Raw genomic sequence first — 17540 nt, forward strand, 5'->3', positions numbered from 1 at the left:
CACTATCTAACCCTTTCCTCCCACATATCCCTCTATCTCACATTCCTCCATATGCCTATCCAACAAACTCTTGAATCTGTCCAATGTACCTGCCTCCACCACCACCCCAGGCAGTGCATTCCATGCACCAACCACTTTCTGGGTGAAAAACCTCCCCCTGACATCTCCCCTGAACTTCCCACCCATAACCTTAAAGCCATGCCCTCTCGTCTTGAGCATTGGTGCCCTGGAAAGGCACCTATCTCTTCCTGTCCTCTTTGTTCCTATCCTTGTCCATGACAATGCTAAAGGTTAGGGAGTGGTGGTCACTGTCCCCCAAATGCTCACCCACTGAGAGATCTGTCACCTGACCCGGTTCATTATCTAATAATAGATCTAACATGGCATTCCCTCTAGTTGGCCTGTCAACATACTGTGACAGGAATCCGTCCTGGACACACTTAACAACCTCTGCCCCGTCTAAACCTTTGGTACTAAGCAGGAGCCAATCAATATCTATATTGATATTGAATAAATCAATATCTATAGCTATCCTGAAAGTTAATGAGCTGTGGTCACTGTTCCCCAATTGCTCACCCACTGATAGGCGAGTCACTTGGCCAGGGTCATTCCCCAACAGCAGGTCCAGAATAGCCTCTCCCCTTGTTGGACTGTCAACGTATTGATTTAAGAACTCCTTCTGGATACACCTAACAAATTCTGTCCCCCTTGCACTAAAAAGGTCCCAATTTATATTCTGGAAATTGAAGTCTCCCATGACCACAACCCTGTAATTTTTTTTTACACACATTTCCCTAATCTGTTGGCATAGCCGTTCCTCAATGTCCCGGAGGCTATTGGGGGGTCTATCGTATACCCCCAAAAGAGTGATTGCACCCTTCCTATTCCTGAGTACGACATAGCTCTGGATAAAATAAAATGGACTCTTGATCTCACAATCTACCTCATTTTGGCGTTGCATCTTATTGTCTGCCTGCACTGCACTACTTTCTCAGTAACTTTAACAAGTTATTCTGCATTCTGTTATTGTTTTCCCTTGTACTACCTCAATGCACTGATGTGATGAAGCAATCTGTATGAATGGCATGCAAAACAAAGTTTTTCCACTTAGCTGTGACAATAATAAACCAATTTACCAAATGCATTCCAGAATTTTGTTATTGCATTTTGTTATTGAAAATAAGGGCAGGCACGGTAGTGTAGTGGTTAGCGTAACGCTTTACAGTGCCAGCGACCTGGGTTCAATTCTGGCCACTGTCTCTAAGGATTTTGTATGTTCTCCCCGTGTCTACGTGGGTTTCCTCCGGGTGCTCCGATTTCCTCCCACATTGCAAAGACATTCGGGTTAGAAAGTTGTGGGCATGCTACATTGGTGCCGGAAGCGTGGCGACACTTGTGGGCTGCCCCCAGAACATGCAAAAGATGCATTTCACTGTGTGTTTCGATGAACTAATAAAGATATCTTAATATATTATGATTTAACATTTGCCATTGAAAGATTAAATTACAATATGAAAATAATTCCAACATTGGCCATTTCAGTTTTAATCATATTTATTTAATATTGTTATTTTCAGTCACCATTCTGGAATCACCTACCACTGAACTACATTAGGTCTCTTTTAATGTGTGTCAGAAATAATTGCTAGATGTTAAATCAAGTGGGATGTATTCAAGGAAGAAACAGTGAAGCTTTGAAGCAAAAATATTCTCACTAAGAAAAAAAAAGTGTGATTCCCAAATTTATTTCAAGCAAAATATCAAGCAGCAGATACATCAAAAAGAAATAAAGCTTATATTTGTGTAAGTCTCAAAAGGGCAGAAAGTCTCAATCAGGGCAGAAAGTGCAGGATGTTATGAGGAGCTTGGAAAAACAAAGATGACATGAGAAACACTGGCAAATAATGAACACCTTTTAACTGCCTTCATAAGGAAGGAGTGAAATATACAGATGTATTGACATTGAGGATCAGAAATATCAGATGCTGGACAGGATAAACACATTGCAAGACCATGTTAAGGTGTAGAGGATCTCTGAATGCAGATAAATCACTAGTTCTGAATAAAATACATCCCAGAATTTAGCGAAGCCAGGGAGAGAAAAAAGCAGATGCTTTGACAATCATTTTGCAATCCTATCTGGCCATAGGCATGGTGTCGGGAAGACAGAAAATGAGATGTAGCTTAGAAGGGATAGTTGAATAATTATAGGCAAAGTAGTCTAACATTGGCAGTAGTCAAATTAATTGAAAATATTCCAAGGAACAGTATGAAATCATTTTGAAAAGCACAGATTATTCAAGGAAAGTCAACATAAATTTGCGAAGAAAAAGCTATGTCTAATTTGATTCTTTTTGAAAAAAAAGAGGTAACAAGGATCCCCAGTGAGTGCTTATCTGATGTAGTCCAATGGCTTAGCAAATGCTTGTCAAAGTGCCTCATGACAACATAAGAACACAAGAAGCAGGACCAGGAGTAGGAGCTGTGGAGCAGCTGCTTTACTTGCTATACTAATATGCCACTCAAGGAAAGCGAAATTCAATCTAGAGAAATGAGGTAACAGCGAGGTCAAAACAGGAAAGGGAATATTTGATAAATGGTGAGATACTAAACAATCCAGAGCAAAGGATGGATATTGAAATGTCAATACACAAGGGCATTACCAAAACTGGAAAATTTCTGCTGGGATAGGCAGACTAGGCTGGAGTATTACCTTTGAAACTCAGAAGAGTGAGAAAGAGATTTAATTGAGGTGTTTAAAAATTAAACAGAATACATCGAATGGGTTCCACAGAGTCGAGGTAATTAGTATTAGGAGTAAAGAGGAATTGATGAAATGAATTGGAATCTGGGACTTACTGGCTGAAACCCTCAGATATAAAAACTTAAGGTTTTGGATTGAGAATACTGAAGTGGGATTAGTCTGGACAGCATTATTTTATTGTGATTGGTTTACTGGGCTCCTGATATGTGGCAAGTTTTAAGATTCTATGAATTATTCTACTGTATATCATTGCTAACAAAAGTATAATTACTTTTTTTTTAAAATTGCATTTTCATTGACAATATATTTCAACTTTGTTTGGTAAATTGGTTTATTATTGTCCAATGTATTGAGGTACAGTGAAAAACTTATCTTGCATACCGTTCATACAGATCAATTCATTATACAGCACATTGAGGTAGTACAAGGGAAAACAATAACAGAATGCAGAATAAAGTGCTAGAGTTACAGAGAAAGTACAATGCAGGTGCAAAGTATACAGTAAATGGCAGGACTCTTAGGAACACTGATGTACAGAGGAATCTTGGGGTTCAAGTCCATAGCTCCCCAAATAAATGTAGACCTTGCTTAGAATGCCCACATAACTATAAAATGAATAAAACAAAGCCCTCAAATTATAAAGCCTAAATTCTATTTGTCATTCTAGAACATAGAACAATTACAGCACAATTCAGGCCCTTTGGCCCACAAAGCTGTGCCGAACATGTCCCTCCCCTAGAAATTACTAGGCTTACCCATAGCCCTCTATTTTACTCAGCTCCATATACCTTTCTAACAGTCTCCTGAAAGACCCCATCATATCAGCCTCCACCACCGTTTCTGGCAGCCTATTCCATGCACTCACCACTCTCTGAGTAAAAAACTTACCCCTGACATCTCCTCTATATCTACTCCCCAGCACCTTAAACCTATGTCCTCTTGTGGCCACCAATTCAGCCCTGGGGAAAAGCCTCTATCTACCCTATCAATACCTCTCATCATCTTATACACCTCAATCAGGTCCCCCCTCAGCCTCCCTCTCTCCAAGGAGAAAAGGCCAAGTTCCCTCAACCTGCTTTCATAAGGCATGCTCCGCATTCCAGGCAGCATCCTTGTAAATCTCCTCTGCACCCTCTCTATGGCTTCCACATCTTTTCTGCAGTGAGGCAACCAGAACTGAGCACAATACTCCAAGTGGGGTCTGACTAGGGACCTATGTAGCTGCAACAATACCTCACAGCTCCTAAATTCAATTCCCCGATTGATGAAGGACAATACACCATATAAATTTCTAATTTTTGTTTTTTATTGGCAACCAATTCTGAGCACGTGCAAATATAAAATCCTGATTTTTATTGGACCTCAAGTTCCTAGCTTCTTACCAATCAAATAAAAAACCATCTCACTTTATGACCTAACATGACGATTCAGATTTGTGTTATATTGAAATGAAACTGCCAGAGTTTTGCCCACTTATGTTACTCTGTAATTTTATGCTTCCATTTACACTTAACTATATTATGAATCTCTGTGCCTTAATTGCATGTGTTAAAATTCCCTGCAGATTGACTTGAGAGTATAACAAAAATCTGAGACAGGGTAATGAAGTTGAGTCAAATTTCACTGCACTAAATGGACTCCAGGGTGCAGACTTAAATAGGTGTAGTCACTGATATATGACATACATTAATATGGATGTGCAGTGCAGTTGATATCAATTTTGACAGCAGAAAATAACTTAATTTTTTGTGTTAATTGCAACACATCACAGCTCTTAAATACTTTCATAATATAATAAAATTCATACCACTTTGCCGTCATAGTACTCCACACTGTAGTCATCACGTATTACAAAATGTCTATTCTTCCACTTCCTGTTTACTTCCAAATACTGGTAGAGGTTGCCAGAAAAGATAATTTTATCCTTTAATGGAGTCTATATGAAAAAGAATAAATGCATAGATGTGTTAGTCTTTTTATGTATTACCTAATTCCTTGCTGAAAATGATTAACTGCAGTATTCAATGGCCTTGTATAAAATTTCAATCATTGACCAAGACGAAATTCAGCAACATTAGTTATGACTTCGATCCCAGGAATGTACATCATACCACCTTCGACTAATTTTGTTTTCAGTTTGAGTTAGTTTGCATTCAGAACAGCACTGCATTGAAAGCCATTTTCCTCCTTTAGATTCATCTTTCAGGATTCTTTAATGGGGAACCAGGGATAAGCCAGGTAATTTTAGGCCAGTGAGCCCAGTATACCCTTTGGTATGGAAAGGTATTGGAAAAAAATGAGGTTCAGGATTAATTTACCCTTGGAGAGGCAAGATTAATCTGCTCTTGGAGAGTCAGAGTACAGAAACAGGCCCTTTGGCCCATCTAAGTCCACGCTGGCCTGGTTTTCTGCCTGGTCCTGCACCCAGACCATATCCCTCCAAACCCCTCTCATCCATGCACCTATCAAAACCTCTCTTAAACAGCACAATTAAGTGCATCAACCATTTCTGCTGGAATCTCATTCCACACTTGCACCACCCCGAATCAAGTAGTTCCCCTTCAGATTCCCCTTAAATATTTCACCTTTCAACCTCAACCTATGACCTCTAGTTCTGGTCTCACCAACCAAAGGGCAAAAAGCCTGCATGTATTCACCCTATCAATACCCCCTCAATTTTGTATACCTCTATAAGATCTCCCCTCACTCTCCTGCTCTCCAGAAAATAAAGTTCTAACCTATTCAACCTTTCCCTCTAACTCAAGTCCTGACAACACCCGTGTAAATTTTCTCTGCACTCTTTCAAGCTTATTGATATCTTTCCTGCAGGTAGTTGACCAGAACTGCACAAAATACTCCAAATTTGGCCTCACCAACGTCTTACACAACTTCAACATTCCAACTCCTGTACTCAATGCCCTGATTTATGAAGGCCAATGTGCCAAAAGCTCTCTTTATGACCCTATCTACCTGTGATGCCACTTTCAAGAAATTGTGCATATGGACTCCCAGGTCCCTTTGTTCTACTGCACACCTCAGTGCCCTACCATTTACTATGCAAGTCTTACCCTGGTTTGTCCTCGAAAAGTGCATCACCTCAGGACTTGTCTGCACTAAATTACATCTGCCATTTTTCAGCCCATTTTCCCAGCTGGTCCAGGTCACTTTGCAAGCTTTGATAGCCTTCCTTGCTGTCCACTATGCCCCCAATCTAGGTGTCATCCGCAAATTTGCTGATCCAGTTTACCACATTATCTAAATCATTAATATAGATGATAAGCTGCACACCGCTAGTCACAGGCCTCCAATCAGAGAGACAACCATCTACTCCCACTCTCCAGCTTCTCCCGCTAAGCCAACGTTGAATCCAATTGACTACTTCATCCTGAATGCCAAGCCACTTAACCTTCTGGACCAACCCCCCAATTTCTGCAGGGCCCCTACAATTTCTGCATTTGCCTCCCACATGGTCCGAGGGGACACCTCATCAAGCCCTGGGGATTTATCCACCCTAATTTATCCACCAAGACAGCTGGCACCTTCTCTTCCGTGATCCGAATACAGTCCATGACCTCACTACTCATTTTCCTCAGTTCTGTAGGCTGTGTTTGTCTCTCGAGTAAATACAGTTGCAAAAAAATTCATTTAAGATCTCCCCCATCTCTTTCAGCTCCACGCATAGATGACCACACAGATCTTCAAGAGGACCAATTTTGTCCCTTACTATCCTCTTGTTCTTAATATAGATATAGAAACCCTTGGGATTCTTTCACCTTGTCTGCCAGAGCAACCTCGTGCCCTCTTTTTGCCCTCCTGATTTCTCTCAAGTGTTCTCTTGGCATTTCTTATACTCAAGTGCTTCATTTGATCCTAACTGCCTATACCTGATATACGCCTCCTTTTTCTTTACCAGGGCCTCAATATCCCTCGATAGCCAAGGTTGCCTAATCCTGTTAGCCTTGCCTTTTATCCTATCAGGAACATACCAATTCTGTACTTTCAATATTTCACTTCTGAAGGACTCCCACTTATTTTTGCGGATGACACAAAGGTTGGGGGTGTTGTGGATAGTTCGGAGGGCTGTCAGAGGTTACAGAGGGATATAGATAGGATGCAGAGTTGGGCTGAAAAGCGGCAGATGCAGTTCAACCCAGATAAGTGTGAAGTGGTTCACTTTGGTAGGTCAAATATGTTGGCGGAATATAGTCTTAATGGTAGGACTCTTGGCAGTGTGGAGGATCAGAGGGATCTTGGGGTCCGAGTCCATAGGACGCTCAAAGTGGCGGCGCAGGTTGACTCTGTGGTTAAGAAGGCATATGGTGTATTGTCCTTCATCAATCGGGGAATTGAATTTAGGAGCCGGGAGGTATTGTTGCAGCTATATAGGTCCTTAGTCAGACCCCACTTGGAGTATTGTGCTCAGTTCTGGTCGCCTCACTGCAGGAAAGATGTGGAAGCCATAGCGAGGGTGCAGAGGAGATTTACAAGGATGCTGCCTGGAATGCAGAGCATGCCTTATGAAAGCAGGTTGAGCGAACTCGGCCTTTTCTCCTTGGAGAGACAGAGGATGAGGGGAGACCTGATTGAGGTGTATAAGATGATGAGAGGTATTGATAGGGTAGATAGTCAGAGACTTTTCCCCCGGGCTGAATTGGTGGCCACAAGAGGACATAGGTTTAAGGTACTGGGGAGTAGATATAGAGGAGATGTCAGGAATAAGTTTTTTACTCAGAGAGTGGTGAGTGCATGGAATGGGCTGCCGGAAATGGTGGTGGAGGCTGATACAATAGGGTCTTTCAAGAGACTGTTAGATAGGTATATGGAGCTGAGTAAAATAGAGGGCTATGGGTAAGCCTAGTAATTTCTAGGGGAGGGACATGTTCGGCACTGCTTTGTGGGCCGAAGGGCCTGAATTGTGCTGTAATTGTTCTATGTTCTAAGCATTTCCTTGCCGGAAATCAACCTATCCCAAAGCATGCTTGCCAGATCCCTTCTGATGCCCTCAAAATTGACCTTCCTCCAGTTAAGAATCTTAACCCTCGGACCAGTCCTGTCCTTCTCCATAATTATCTTGAAACTAATGGAATTATGATCACTAGATCCAAAGTGTTCCCCTACGCTCACTTCTGTCACCTGCCCTGTCTCATTCCCTTCTCTAAGGTCCAGTATCACGGTCCCTCTGGTCGGGACCTCTACATATTGATTAAGAAAACTTTCCTGAACACATTTGACAAACTCTATCTCGTCCAATCCCTTTACAGTATGGGAGTCCCAGTCAATATGTGTTAAGCTAAAATCACCTACTATCACCTTATATTTCCTGCAACTGTCTACAAATTTCCTCCTCTAAATCCCGCTGACAACTGGGAGGTCTATAATATAGTCCCATTAACGTGACCATCCCATTTTTATTCCTCAGTTCCACCCAAACTGCCTCGGTAGTCAAGCCCTCCAGTGTGTGCTTTCTGAGAAATATCGTGGCATTTTCCCTGATGAGTAATGCCATCCCTCCCCTTTTAATACCTCCCCCTCTATTATGTCTGAAACAACAGAATCCCAGAACACTGAGCTGTCTGTCCTGCCCCTCCTGCAACAAAATCTCACTAATGGCTACAATATCATAATTTCATGTACAGATCCATCCATATGGAGAGGCAAGGATTATTCAGGGATAATCACCATGGCTTTAAGGGGAGACCCTACATGACTAATTTGATTAATTTTTTCACAGCAGTAAACCAGGTCTGTCCATGAGAATAGTGCAGTTCATGTAGTCTACATGGACCAGTATGGCTTTTGACAAGGTTCACTATGGTACAGTTGTCCAGAAGGTAAGAGGCCACAGGATCCACCCAAGTTGGCAAATTGAATTTAAAAGTAGCTTAGTAATAGGAGGCACAGGGTGATGGTTTAGGGTGGTGGTTTGTGCAGTTGGAAGCCTGTGACCAGTGGTACATCACAGAGATCAATGCTGGGAGTCATGCTGTTTGTTATAGATATTAATAATCCATATGTGAATGTAGGAGGAATGATTATTTCTCAGATGACAGAAATTGGTGTTAGTGATGAGAATAGTCTTAGGCTACAGAAAGATATTAGAGTCATGCAGCATGAATAGAGTCTACAGCCCACTGAGTATGTGCCCACCATTAAGCACCCTTTGGCGTGAATGCTGCCCTAATCCAATTTTATTCATCCCATATTCATAAAACAGTACAGGACAGGAACAGGGCCTTCAGCCCACAACATTGTACCAAACTAATTAAGCTAATAACACCTGATCTCTTCTGTCTGCACATGGTACATATTCCTCCATTCTTTTCCCCAGATTCTACCATCAACTTCCCCCCAGATTCTACCATTCAACTACATACAAAGGGCAAATTACATTTGCCAATTAACCTATCAACCCATGACTTTGGCACGTGGAAGGAAACCAGAGCACCGAAGGGAAACCCACGGGATAGTAGGAAGAATGTGCAAACACCACGAAGGTAGCACCCAAGGTCAGTATCAAATTTGGTCACTAAGCTGTGAGGCAGCAGCTCCACTACCTATGACAGTGTGCCGTCCCTGTTGATTAGCTAGTAAAGTGGACGGAGCAACTGCAGCTGGAGTTTAATCCTGAAAAATGTGTGGTGATGCATTTTAGAAGATTAATTAGACAATGATATATAGAATGAATGGTAAGACACCAGAAAGTACTGAAGAATAGAGGGACATTGTTGTTCAAGTCCAAGGATCCCTGAAGATAGAAATACAGCGGTTAAGGCATACTGATGCTGGCCCTGATTAGCTGAGGCATGGAAATAAGAGTAGGGAGGTTATGGTGTACTAAATAAAGTATTGGTTAAGCAACAGCTAGAGTACTGTGTGCAGTTCAAGTTGCTATACTTTAGGAAGGATATGTTTGTGCTGAAAAAGGTGCAGAGGAGATTCACCAGTATACTGCTTGGGATGGAGCAATTCAGCCACAAGGAGAGATTCGATAGGCTGGGTTCATTTTTCTGTGAAGCAGAGAAGGCTGAGTAGCCACCTGTTTGAGGTAACAAAATTGACAGGTTAGATTGTGAGAAATTTTTCCACTGAGCAGCAGTGTCAAAAAGCAGATGGCATAGGTTTATGGTAAGGGGTAGGAGATTTAGGGAGGATTTGAAGAATTTTTTTCACCCAGAGGGTAGTTGAAATCCAGAACACATTGTCTTTGAGGTTAGTGAAGGCAGGTACTCTCAGAACATTTAAGTTTTTAAATTAGCACTTGAAACACTATGGCATAGAAGGCAAAGGGTGAATGCAAAGAATGACAGGTACTAGATGACCGCAAGGTGGGCCAAAGGGCTTGTTTCCATGCTGTATCTCAGTGGAAACATCCCATACCATCTACACTGTCAGAATGCCACGTCTCACTGAGAACTCCCAACTCCCCTTAGTATTGGCGCAATATATTCAAATATTTCCTCACAGGATAACTGCTTTATACCCTGAATCAATCTAATGAATCTTCACTGCACTTTTAGCTACAGACTTAAGTTTGTTAATCAAACTGAATATGAAACTTTATTCTATTACGTTTCCTGGAGTTAACTATAAAGTTACCAAATGATCCCATCTCACTATCCTGATTGGGTCCACAACGTGTTGTTCTACAAAACTCTCTTCAATACACTCTGTGAACTCAGAGTTACAGGCACAGAAACAGGCACTTCGGCCCAACTAGTCCATGTTGACCAAGGTGCCTTCCTCAGCTAGTCCCATTTGCCTGCATTTTGCCCATATCCATCCAAACTATTCCTATCCATGAACAGACCCAAATATCTTTAACACCTCATTCCATATATCCACCAACCTTCCTGTGAAAAACATGCCTCTCAGGTCCACTTTAAATCTTTCCCCTCTCACCTTAAACCTGTGCCCTCCAGTTTTATAGCATAGAACATTACAGCACAATACAGGCCCTTCGGCCCACAATGTTGTGCCGACCTTTAAACCTCACCTAAGACTATCTAACCCCTTCTTCCCACATATCCCTCTATTTTAAATTTCTCCATATGCTTACGTAGCAGTCTCTTGGATTTGACCAATTTACCTGCCTCCACCACCACCCCAGGCAGCACATTCCATGCCCCAACCACTCTCTGGGTAAAAAACCTTCCTCTGATATCTCCCTTGAACTTCCCACCCATTACTTTAAAGCCATGCCCTCTTGTATTGAGCATTGGTGCCCTGGGGAAGAGGCGCTGGCTGTCCACTCTATCTATTCCTCTTAATACTTTCTACCCCTCAGTCATGTCTCCTCTCATCCTCCTTCTCTCCAAACAGTAAAGCCCTAGCTCCCTTAGTCTCTCCTCAAAACGCATACTCTCTATACCAGGCAGCATCCTGGTAAATCTCCTCTGCATCCTTTCCAACGCTTCCACATCCTTCCTATCATGAGGGGAACAGAACTGGACACAGTACTTGAAGTGTGGTTGAATCAGAGTTTTGTAGGGCTGCATCATTACCTCGTGGCTCTTAAACTCGATCCCATGACTTATGAATGCTAACATCCCATAAGGTTTCTTAACTACCCAAACCACTTGTAAGGCAACTTTCAGGGATCTGTAAAAAAAAACTTGCCAACCCACCATTCTACCCCCTCATCTAAGTCATTAATAAAGATCACGAAAAGTAGAGGTCCCAGAACCAATCCTTGTGGGACACCGCTAGTCACAGCCCTCCAATCTGAATGCACTCCCTCCACCACAACCCCCTGCTTTCTACAGGCAAGCCAATTCTGAACCCACACGGCCAAGCTTCCCTGGATCTCATGCCCTCTGACCTTCTGAAGCCTACCATGTGGAACTTTGTCAAATGCCTTACTAAAATCCATGTAGACCACATCTACTGCACTACCCTCATCAATCTGCCTGGTCACCTCCTCAAAGAATCCTATCAGGCTTGTGAGACATGATCTGCCCTTAACAAAGCCATGCTGGCTGTCCCTGATCAGACCATGATTCTCTAAATGCCCATAGATCCAATCTCTAAGAATCCTTTCCAACAGCTTACCCACCACAGACGCAAGGCTCACTGGTCTATAATTCCCTGGACTATCCCTACTACCTTTTTTGAATAAGGGGACAACATTTGCCACCCTCCAATCCTTCGGCACCATTCCCGTGGACAACGAGGACTCAAAAGATCCTAGCCAGCGCTTCAGCAATCTCCTCCCTCGCCTCGCAGAGCAGCCTGGGGAATATTCCATCAGGTTCCGGGGACTTATCTGTCCTAATATTTTCTAACAGCTCCAACACATCCTCTTTCTTGATATCAACATGCTCTAGAACATTAACCTTACCAACACTATCCTCAGCATCATCAATGTCCCTCTCCTTGATGAATACTGAAGAGAAGTATTCATTGTGGACCTCACCCACTTCCACAGCTTCCAGGCACATCCTCCCACCTTTATCTCTAATCGGTCCTACCTTTACTCTCGTCATCCTTTTGCTCTTCACATAAGTGAAAAATGCCTTGGGGTTTTCCTTAACCCTACTAGCCAAGGTCTTTTCATGTCCCCTTCTTGCTCTCCTCAGCCCCTTCCTGGCTACCATATATTCCTCAAGAGCCCTATCTGATCCTTGCTGCTTACACCTTATGTATGCTGCCTTCTTCTTCCTAACTAGTTGTTCCACTTCTCGTCACCCATGGCTCCTTCATCCTGCCATTCCTTCTCTGCCTCACTGGGACAAATTTATCCCTAACATCCTGCAAGAGATCCCTGAACAATGACCACATCTCCATAGTACATTTCCCTTCAAAAATGACATCCCAATTTACACTGGCAAGTTCTAGCCTTATAACCTCATAATTTGCCCTTCCCCAATTAAATATCTTTCCTGTCCTCTTTGCTCCTATCCTTGTCCATGACAATGCTAAAGGTCAGGGAGCAGTGGTCACCATCCCCCAAATGCTCACCCACTGAGATCTGTCACCTGACCCGGTTCATTACCTAATACTAGATCTAATATGGCATTCCCTCTAGTCGGCCTGTCAACATACTGTGACAGGATTCCGCCCTGACACACTTAACTCCGCCCCATCTAAACCTTTGGTACTAAGCAGGTGCCAATCAATATTCGGGAAGTTGAAGTCTCCCATAATAACAACCCTGTTATTTTTGCATCTTTCCAAAATCTGCCTCCTGATCTGCTCCTCAGTATCCTTGCTGCTACCAGGGAGCCTATAGAATACTCCCAGAAGAGTAACTGCTCCTTTCTTGTTCCTAACTTCCACCCATACTGACTCTAGAGAGGATCCTTCTACATTATCTACCCTTTCTGCACCTGTAATCGTATCCCTGACCAGTAACGCCACCCCTCCTCCTCTTCTCACCCCCTCCCTATCCCTTTTAAAACACTGAAATCCAGGAATAATCAGTATCCATTCCTGCCCTGGCGACAGCCAAGTCTCTGCAAGAGCCACAATATCATAGTTCCATGTATTTATCCAAGCTCTCAGTTAGTCACCCTTATTCCTGATACTTCTTCTATTTAAGTAAAGGCACTTTAGCCCATCCACCTTACTGCTTTTATACCCTAAACTCTGCTTCTCCTTCCTCAAAGCCTCTCTATATGTTAGATCTGACTTTACTCCATGCACTTCTTCCACTGACCTATCCCTCCAGTTCTCATCCCCCTTGCAAACTAGTTTAAACCCTCCCGAACCACACTAGCAAACCTGCCTGCAAGGATATTGGTCCCCCTCGAGTTCAGGCGTAACCAATCAACTCTGTACAGGTCCCACCTTCCCCAGAAGAGATCCCAATGATCCAAAAATCTAAAACCTTGCCCCCTGCACCAACTTCTCAGCCACGCATTCATCTGCTGTCTCCTCCTATTCTTACCTTCACTATCACGTGGCACTGGCAGCAATCCTGAGATTGCTACCCTTGAGGTCCTGTTCTTCAGCCTCCTGCCTAGCTCCCTAAGCTCACTTTTCAGGACCTCATCTCTCTTCCTACCTATGTCGTTGGTACCAACATGTACCACGACTTCTGGCTGCTTTCCCTCCCACTCAAGAATGCTGTGGACCCGATCAGACACATCCTGGACCCTGGCAGCTGGGAGGCAACACCCATCCAGGATTCTTGCTCACTTCCACAGAATCGCCTGTCTGACCCCCTAACTATAGAGTCCCCTATCACTCATGCCCTCCTCTCTCTTTCCCTACTCTTCTGAGCCTCAGGGCCAGATTCTGTGCCAGAGGCACTGCCACTGTTGCTTCCCCCAGTTAGGCTGTCTCCCCCAACAGTACTCAAGCAGGAGCACTTATTGTCAAGGGGTACAGCCACAGGGGTACTCTCTAGTACCTGCCTCTTCCCCTTCCTGTCTGTGATCCACTTGCTTGCCTCCCGTGGCCCAGGTGTGACCACCTGCCTATAACTCCTTTCTATCACCTCCTCATTCTCTCTGACCAGACAAAGGTCACCGAGCTGTCTCTCCAGTTCCCTAACGTGGTCCCTTTGGAACTGCAGCTCGACACATCGGATGCCGATGTGGCCGCCCGGGAGGCTGGGAGACTCCAGGACCTCCCACATCTGACACCAAACCTCACTCATACTACTTCCTTTCCTCTATTAGCACCTACCTCACCTCGCCCTGTTACCACCTAAGCCAGTTGAGCCAAAGCCCAATCACTCTGCTACCTCTCACTTCGCTGCCTGCTCCGAATGCTGCCCACTGGATATGGCGGTCTTCTTTTTAAACTTACTAATGCCTTACTAAAATCCATGTAGACCACATCTACTGCAATACCCTCATCAATCTGTCTGGTCACCTCCTCAAAGAACACCATCAGGCTTGTGTGACATGATCTGCCCTTCACAAAGCCATGCTGGCTGTCCCTGATCAGACCACAATTCTCTAAATGTCCATAGATCCAATCTCTAAGAATCCTTTCCAACAGCTTGCCCATCACAGACATAAGGCTCACTGGTCTACAATTCCTTGGACTATCACTACTACCTTTTTTGAATAAGGGGACATTTGTCACCCTCCAATCCTGCAGTACCATTCCCGCAGACAACAAGGATTCAAAGATCCTAGCCAAAGGCTTAGCAATCTCCTCCCTCGCCTCGTGGAGCAGCCTGGGGAATATTCCATCAGCGTTTTAGAAAAACACTGTGCCACCTTATCTGTGCCCCTCATTTTTGTTTATTATTATATAAACCTTTATAAAGGTCATCCTTAGCCTCCTTTGCTCCAGGGAAAACTAGGAAAGACTAGGTTTGTTTTCCTTGGTGTGGAGGTGACTGAGGGGAGACCTGATAGAAGTGGACAAAATTATAATGGTGATAATTTTGGGTAAATAGTATAAAACTTTCCTCCCTGGAAGAGGTATCTACAACTTACTGTGTCTATAAATCATTATCTATGAGCAATTCTTCTTGTGATTCGCAGCAGCATTGAAAAGTATTTCACTTCGTCTTTACACAAGAGCACAATCTAGTATTCCAGTCATTTTCCAAGAAAATTTACCCTTGTAGCTATGTATACATACTCCAGCTCAGGGTAATCTGGGACAAACTGTCCAACTATGGTTCAGTAGGTATCCCTCTGACCTAAAATCAAAACGTACGTCCAAGTTCCACTCCAAAGATCTGTCCAAAAAGTCACCACTCCACTTCCTACATTACACCTCAAAAGTATAGGATGGATGCATAGAATAAAATCATCACTGCACAGGAGGCCACTTGGCTCATTGAGTCCAACCCAGCTCTCTGTACAATTGTCCACTCAGTTGCAATCCTCTGCTTAATTCAGTAGTCTCATAAATATTTCCCCTAAAGAGCCAATCTAATTTGTTTATGAAATTAAAACAGAAAATGAGCAGCAACGTGGCAGGAAGGGAGGAACGTTGGATTAAACTGCACTTATTTCAATGCAAGAGAAGTAAAAAGGTGATGGTCACCTGAGAGTCATACAGCACAGATACAGGCCCTTCATATCAACGAATCCACGCCGACCATGGTGCCCACCCATCTAGTCCCAATTCCCTGTGTTTGGCCTATATCCCTCTAAGCCCCACCCCTCCATGTACCTGTCCAACTACCTCTTAAATGATACTATTGTACTCGCCTCAACTACTTCCTCCGGTAGCTCGTTGCATTTACTCACAACCCTCTGTGTGAAAATGTTGCCCCTCAAGTCCCTTTCAAACCTTTCCCCTCTCATCCTAAATCTATGCCCCTAGTTTTGAACTCCCATGCCATGGTACTGTCCACCTTATCTATAATTGTTTAAACCTCGATAAGATCACCCCTCATTCTCCTATGCTCCAAGGAACAGACTTAGTCTGGCCAACTTCTCCCTATAACTCAGGCCGTTCAGTCCTGGCAACATCCTCATAAATCTTTTCTGCACCGTTTCCAGTTTGACTATGTCTTTCCTATAACAGGGTGACCAAAACTGTACACGGTACTCCAAGTGTGGCCTCACCAATGACTTACACAACTGCAACAATGTCCCAGCTCCTACACTCAATGCCCTGACTGAAGGGCAGCATGTTGAACACCTTTTCCACCACGCTGTCTACCTGTAATACCGCTTTCAACGAACTGTGCACTTGTACTCCCAGATCCTTCTGTTCCATTACACTCCCTAGTGCCCCACCATTCATAGTAGAGATGGTAGGGCACTAGGGAGTGTACACTGGTTTGACTTTCCAATACATCACCTCACACTTATCTGTATTGAAATCCATTTGCCGCTCCTCTGCCCACTTCCCTAACTGATCAAGATCCCCCTGTAATCTACAATAATCTTCTTCATCATCAGCAACACCTCCTAATTTTGTATCACCTGCAAACTTGCTAATCAAGCCTTGTGCATTCACATTCAAATATTTATACAAATAACGAATAACAAAGATCCCAACACCGACCCCTGCGTTACACCACTTGTCACCGGCCTCCATTCCGAGAAACAACCTTCAACTACTACCTTCTCAGACTCTGCCTATCCAAATGGTGGTAGAAAACTTTTTTGGGATTGTACTATAGGCCCTCTAATAGTCAACAGGAATTAGAAGAATATGCAAGGAGATTGCAGAAATTTGCAATAATAGGATGGTTATTGTAGGGGATTTTAACTTCCTTGATATAGACTGGGACTGCCATAGTGCTCAGGGCTTAGATAGGGTGAAATTTTTTTTAAGTGTGTTCAGGAACGTTTCCTCAGGCAATATAGAGGGCAAAGCTTGACCTACTCTTAGGAAATAGAGCAGGATAAGTGACTGATGTGTCAGCAGGCAACACTTGGAACCAGCAACCATAGTTCTATTAGTTTTATATTAGTCATGGAAAAGGACAGATCTGGTCCACAAGTTCTAAATTGGGACATGGCAAATTTTGACGGTATTAGATAGCAACTTGCAGAAGTTGATTGGAGTAGGTTGTTTGCAGGCAAAATGATGGCTTGAAAGTGAGAGGCACTATACTGGAAACTATAGACCAGCCTAACATTTTGGGGGATAAGATATACAAGCATTTGGAAAGACAGGAGTTGATTTGGGATAGTCAGCATGGCTTTTGTGTGTGGGAGATCAAGTCTCACCAATGATTGAGTTTTTTTGAAGTAGGAACCAAGAGGTCAATATAGACTACACCTACCACCCTGTCTACATGAACTGAAGGTTTTTGATAAGGTTCCGCAAGGTAGGCCGCAACGGAAAGTTGGATCGCATGGGAACCAGCTAATTGGATACACAATTGGCCTGATGGTAAGAAGCAGAGGAT

General features: G+C 43.4%; 1 protein-coding gene across 1 annotated transcript in view; it reads right to left on the bottom strand.

Annotated features, from left to right (window-relative positions):
• LOC127582165 (protein Niban 2-like) overlaps positions 1-17540 on the bottom strand; it is a 212558-nt gene that overhangs the window by 113004 nt on the left and 82014 nt on the right. The window contains exon 3 of the mRNA XM_052037227.1: positions 4572-4700. Coding sequence (XP_051893187.1) covers positions 4572-4700 — 129 coding nt within the window. The remainder of the gene's footprint in view (positions 1-4571; positions 4701-17540) is intronic.

This window comes from Pristis pectinata, chromosome 23 (assembly GCF_009764475.1).
Source record: "Pristis pectinata isolate sPriPec2 chromosome 23, sPriPec2.1.pri, whole genome shotgun sequence".
Lineage (NCBI taxonomy): Eukaryota > Metazoa > Chordata > Chondrichthyes > Rhinopristiformes > Pristidae > Pristis > Pristis pectinata.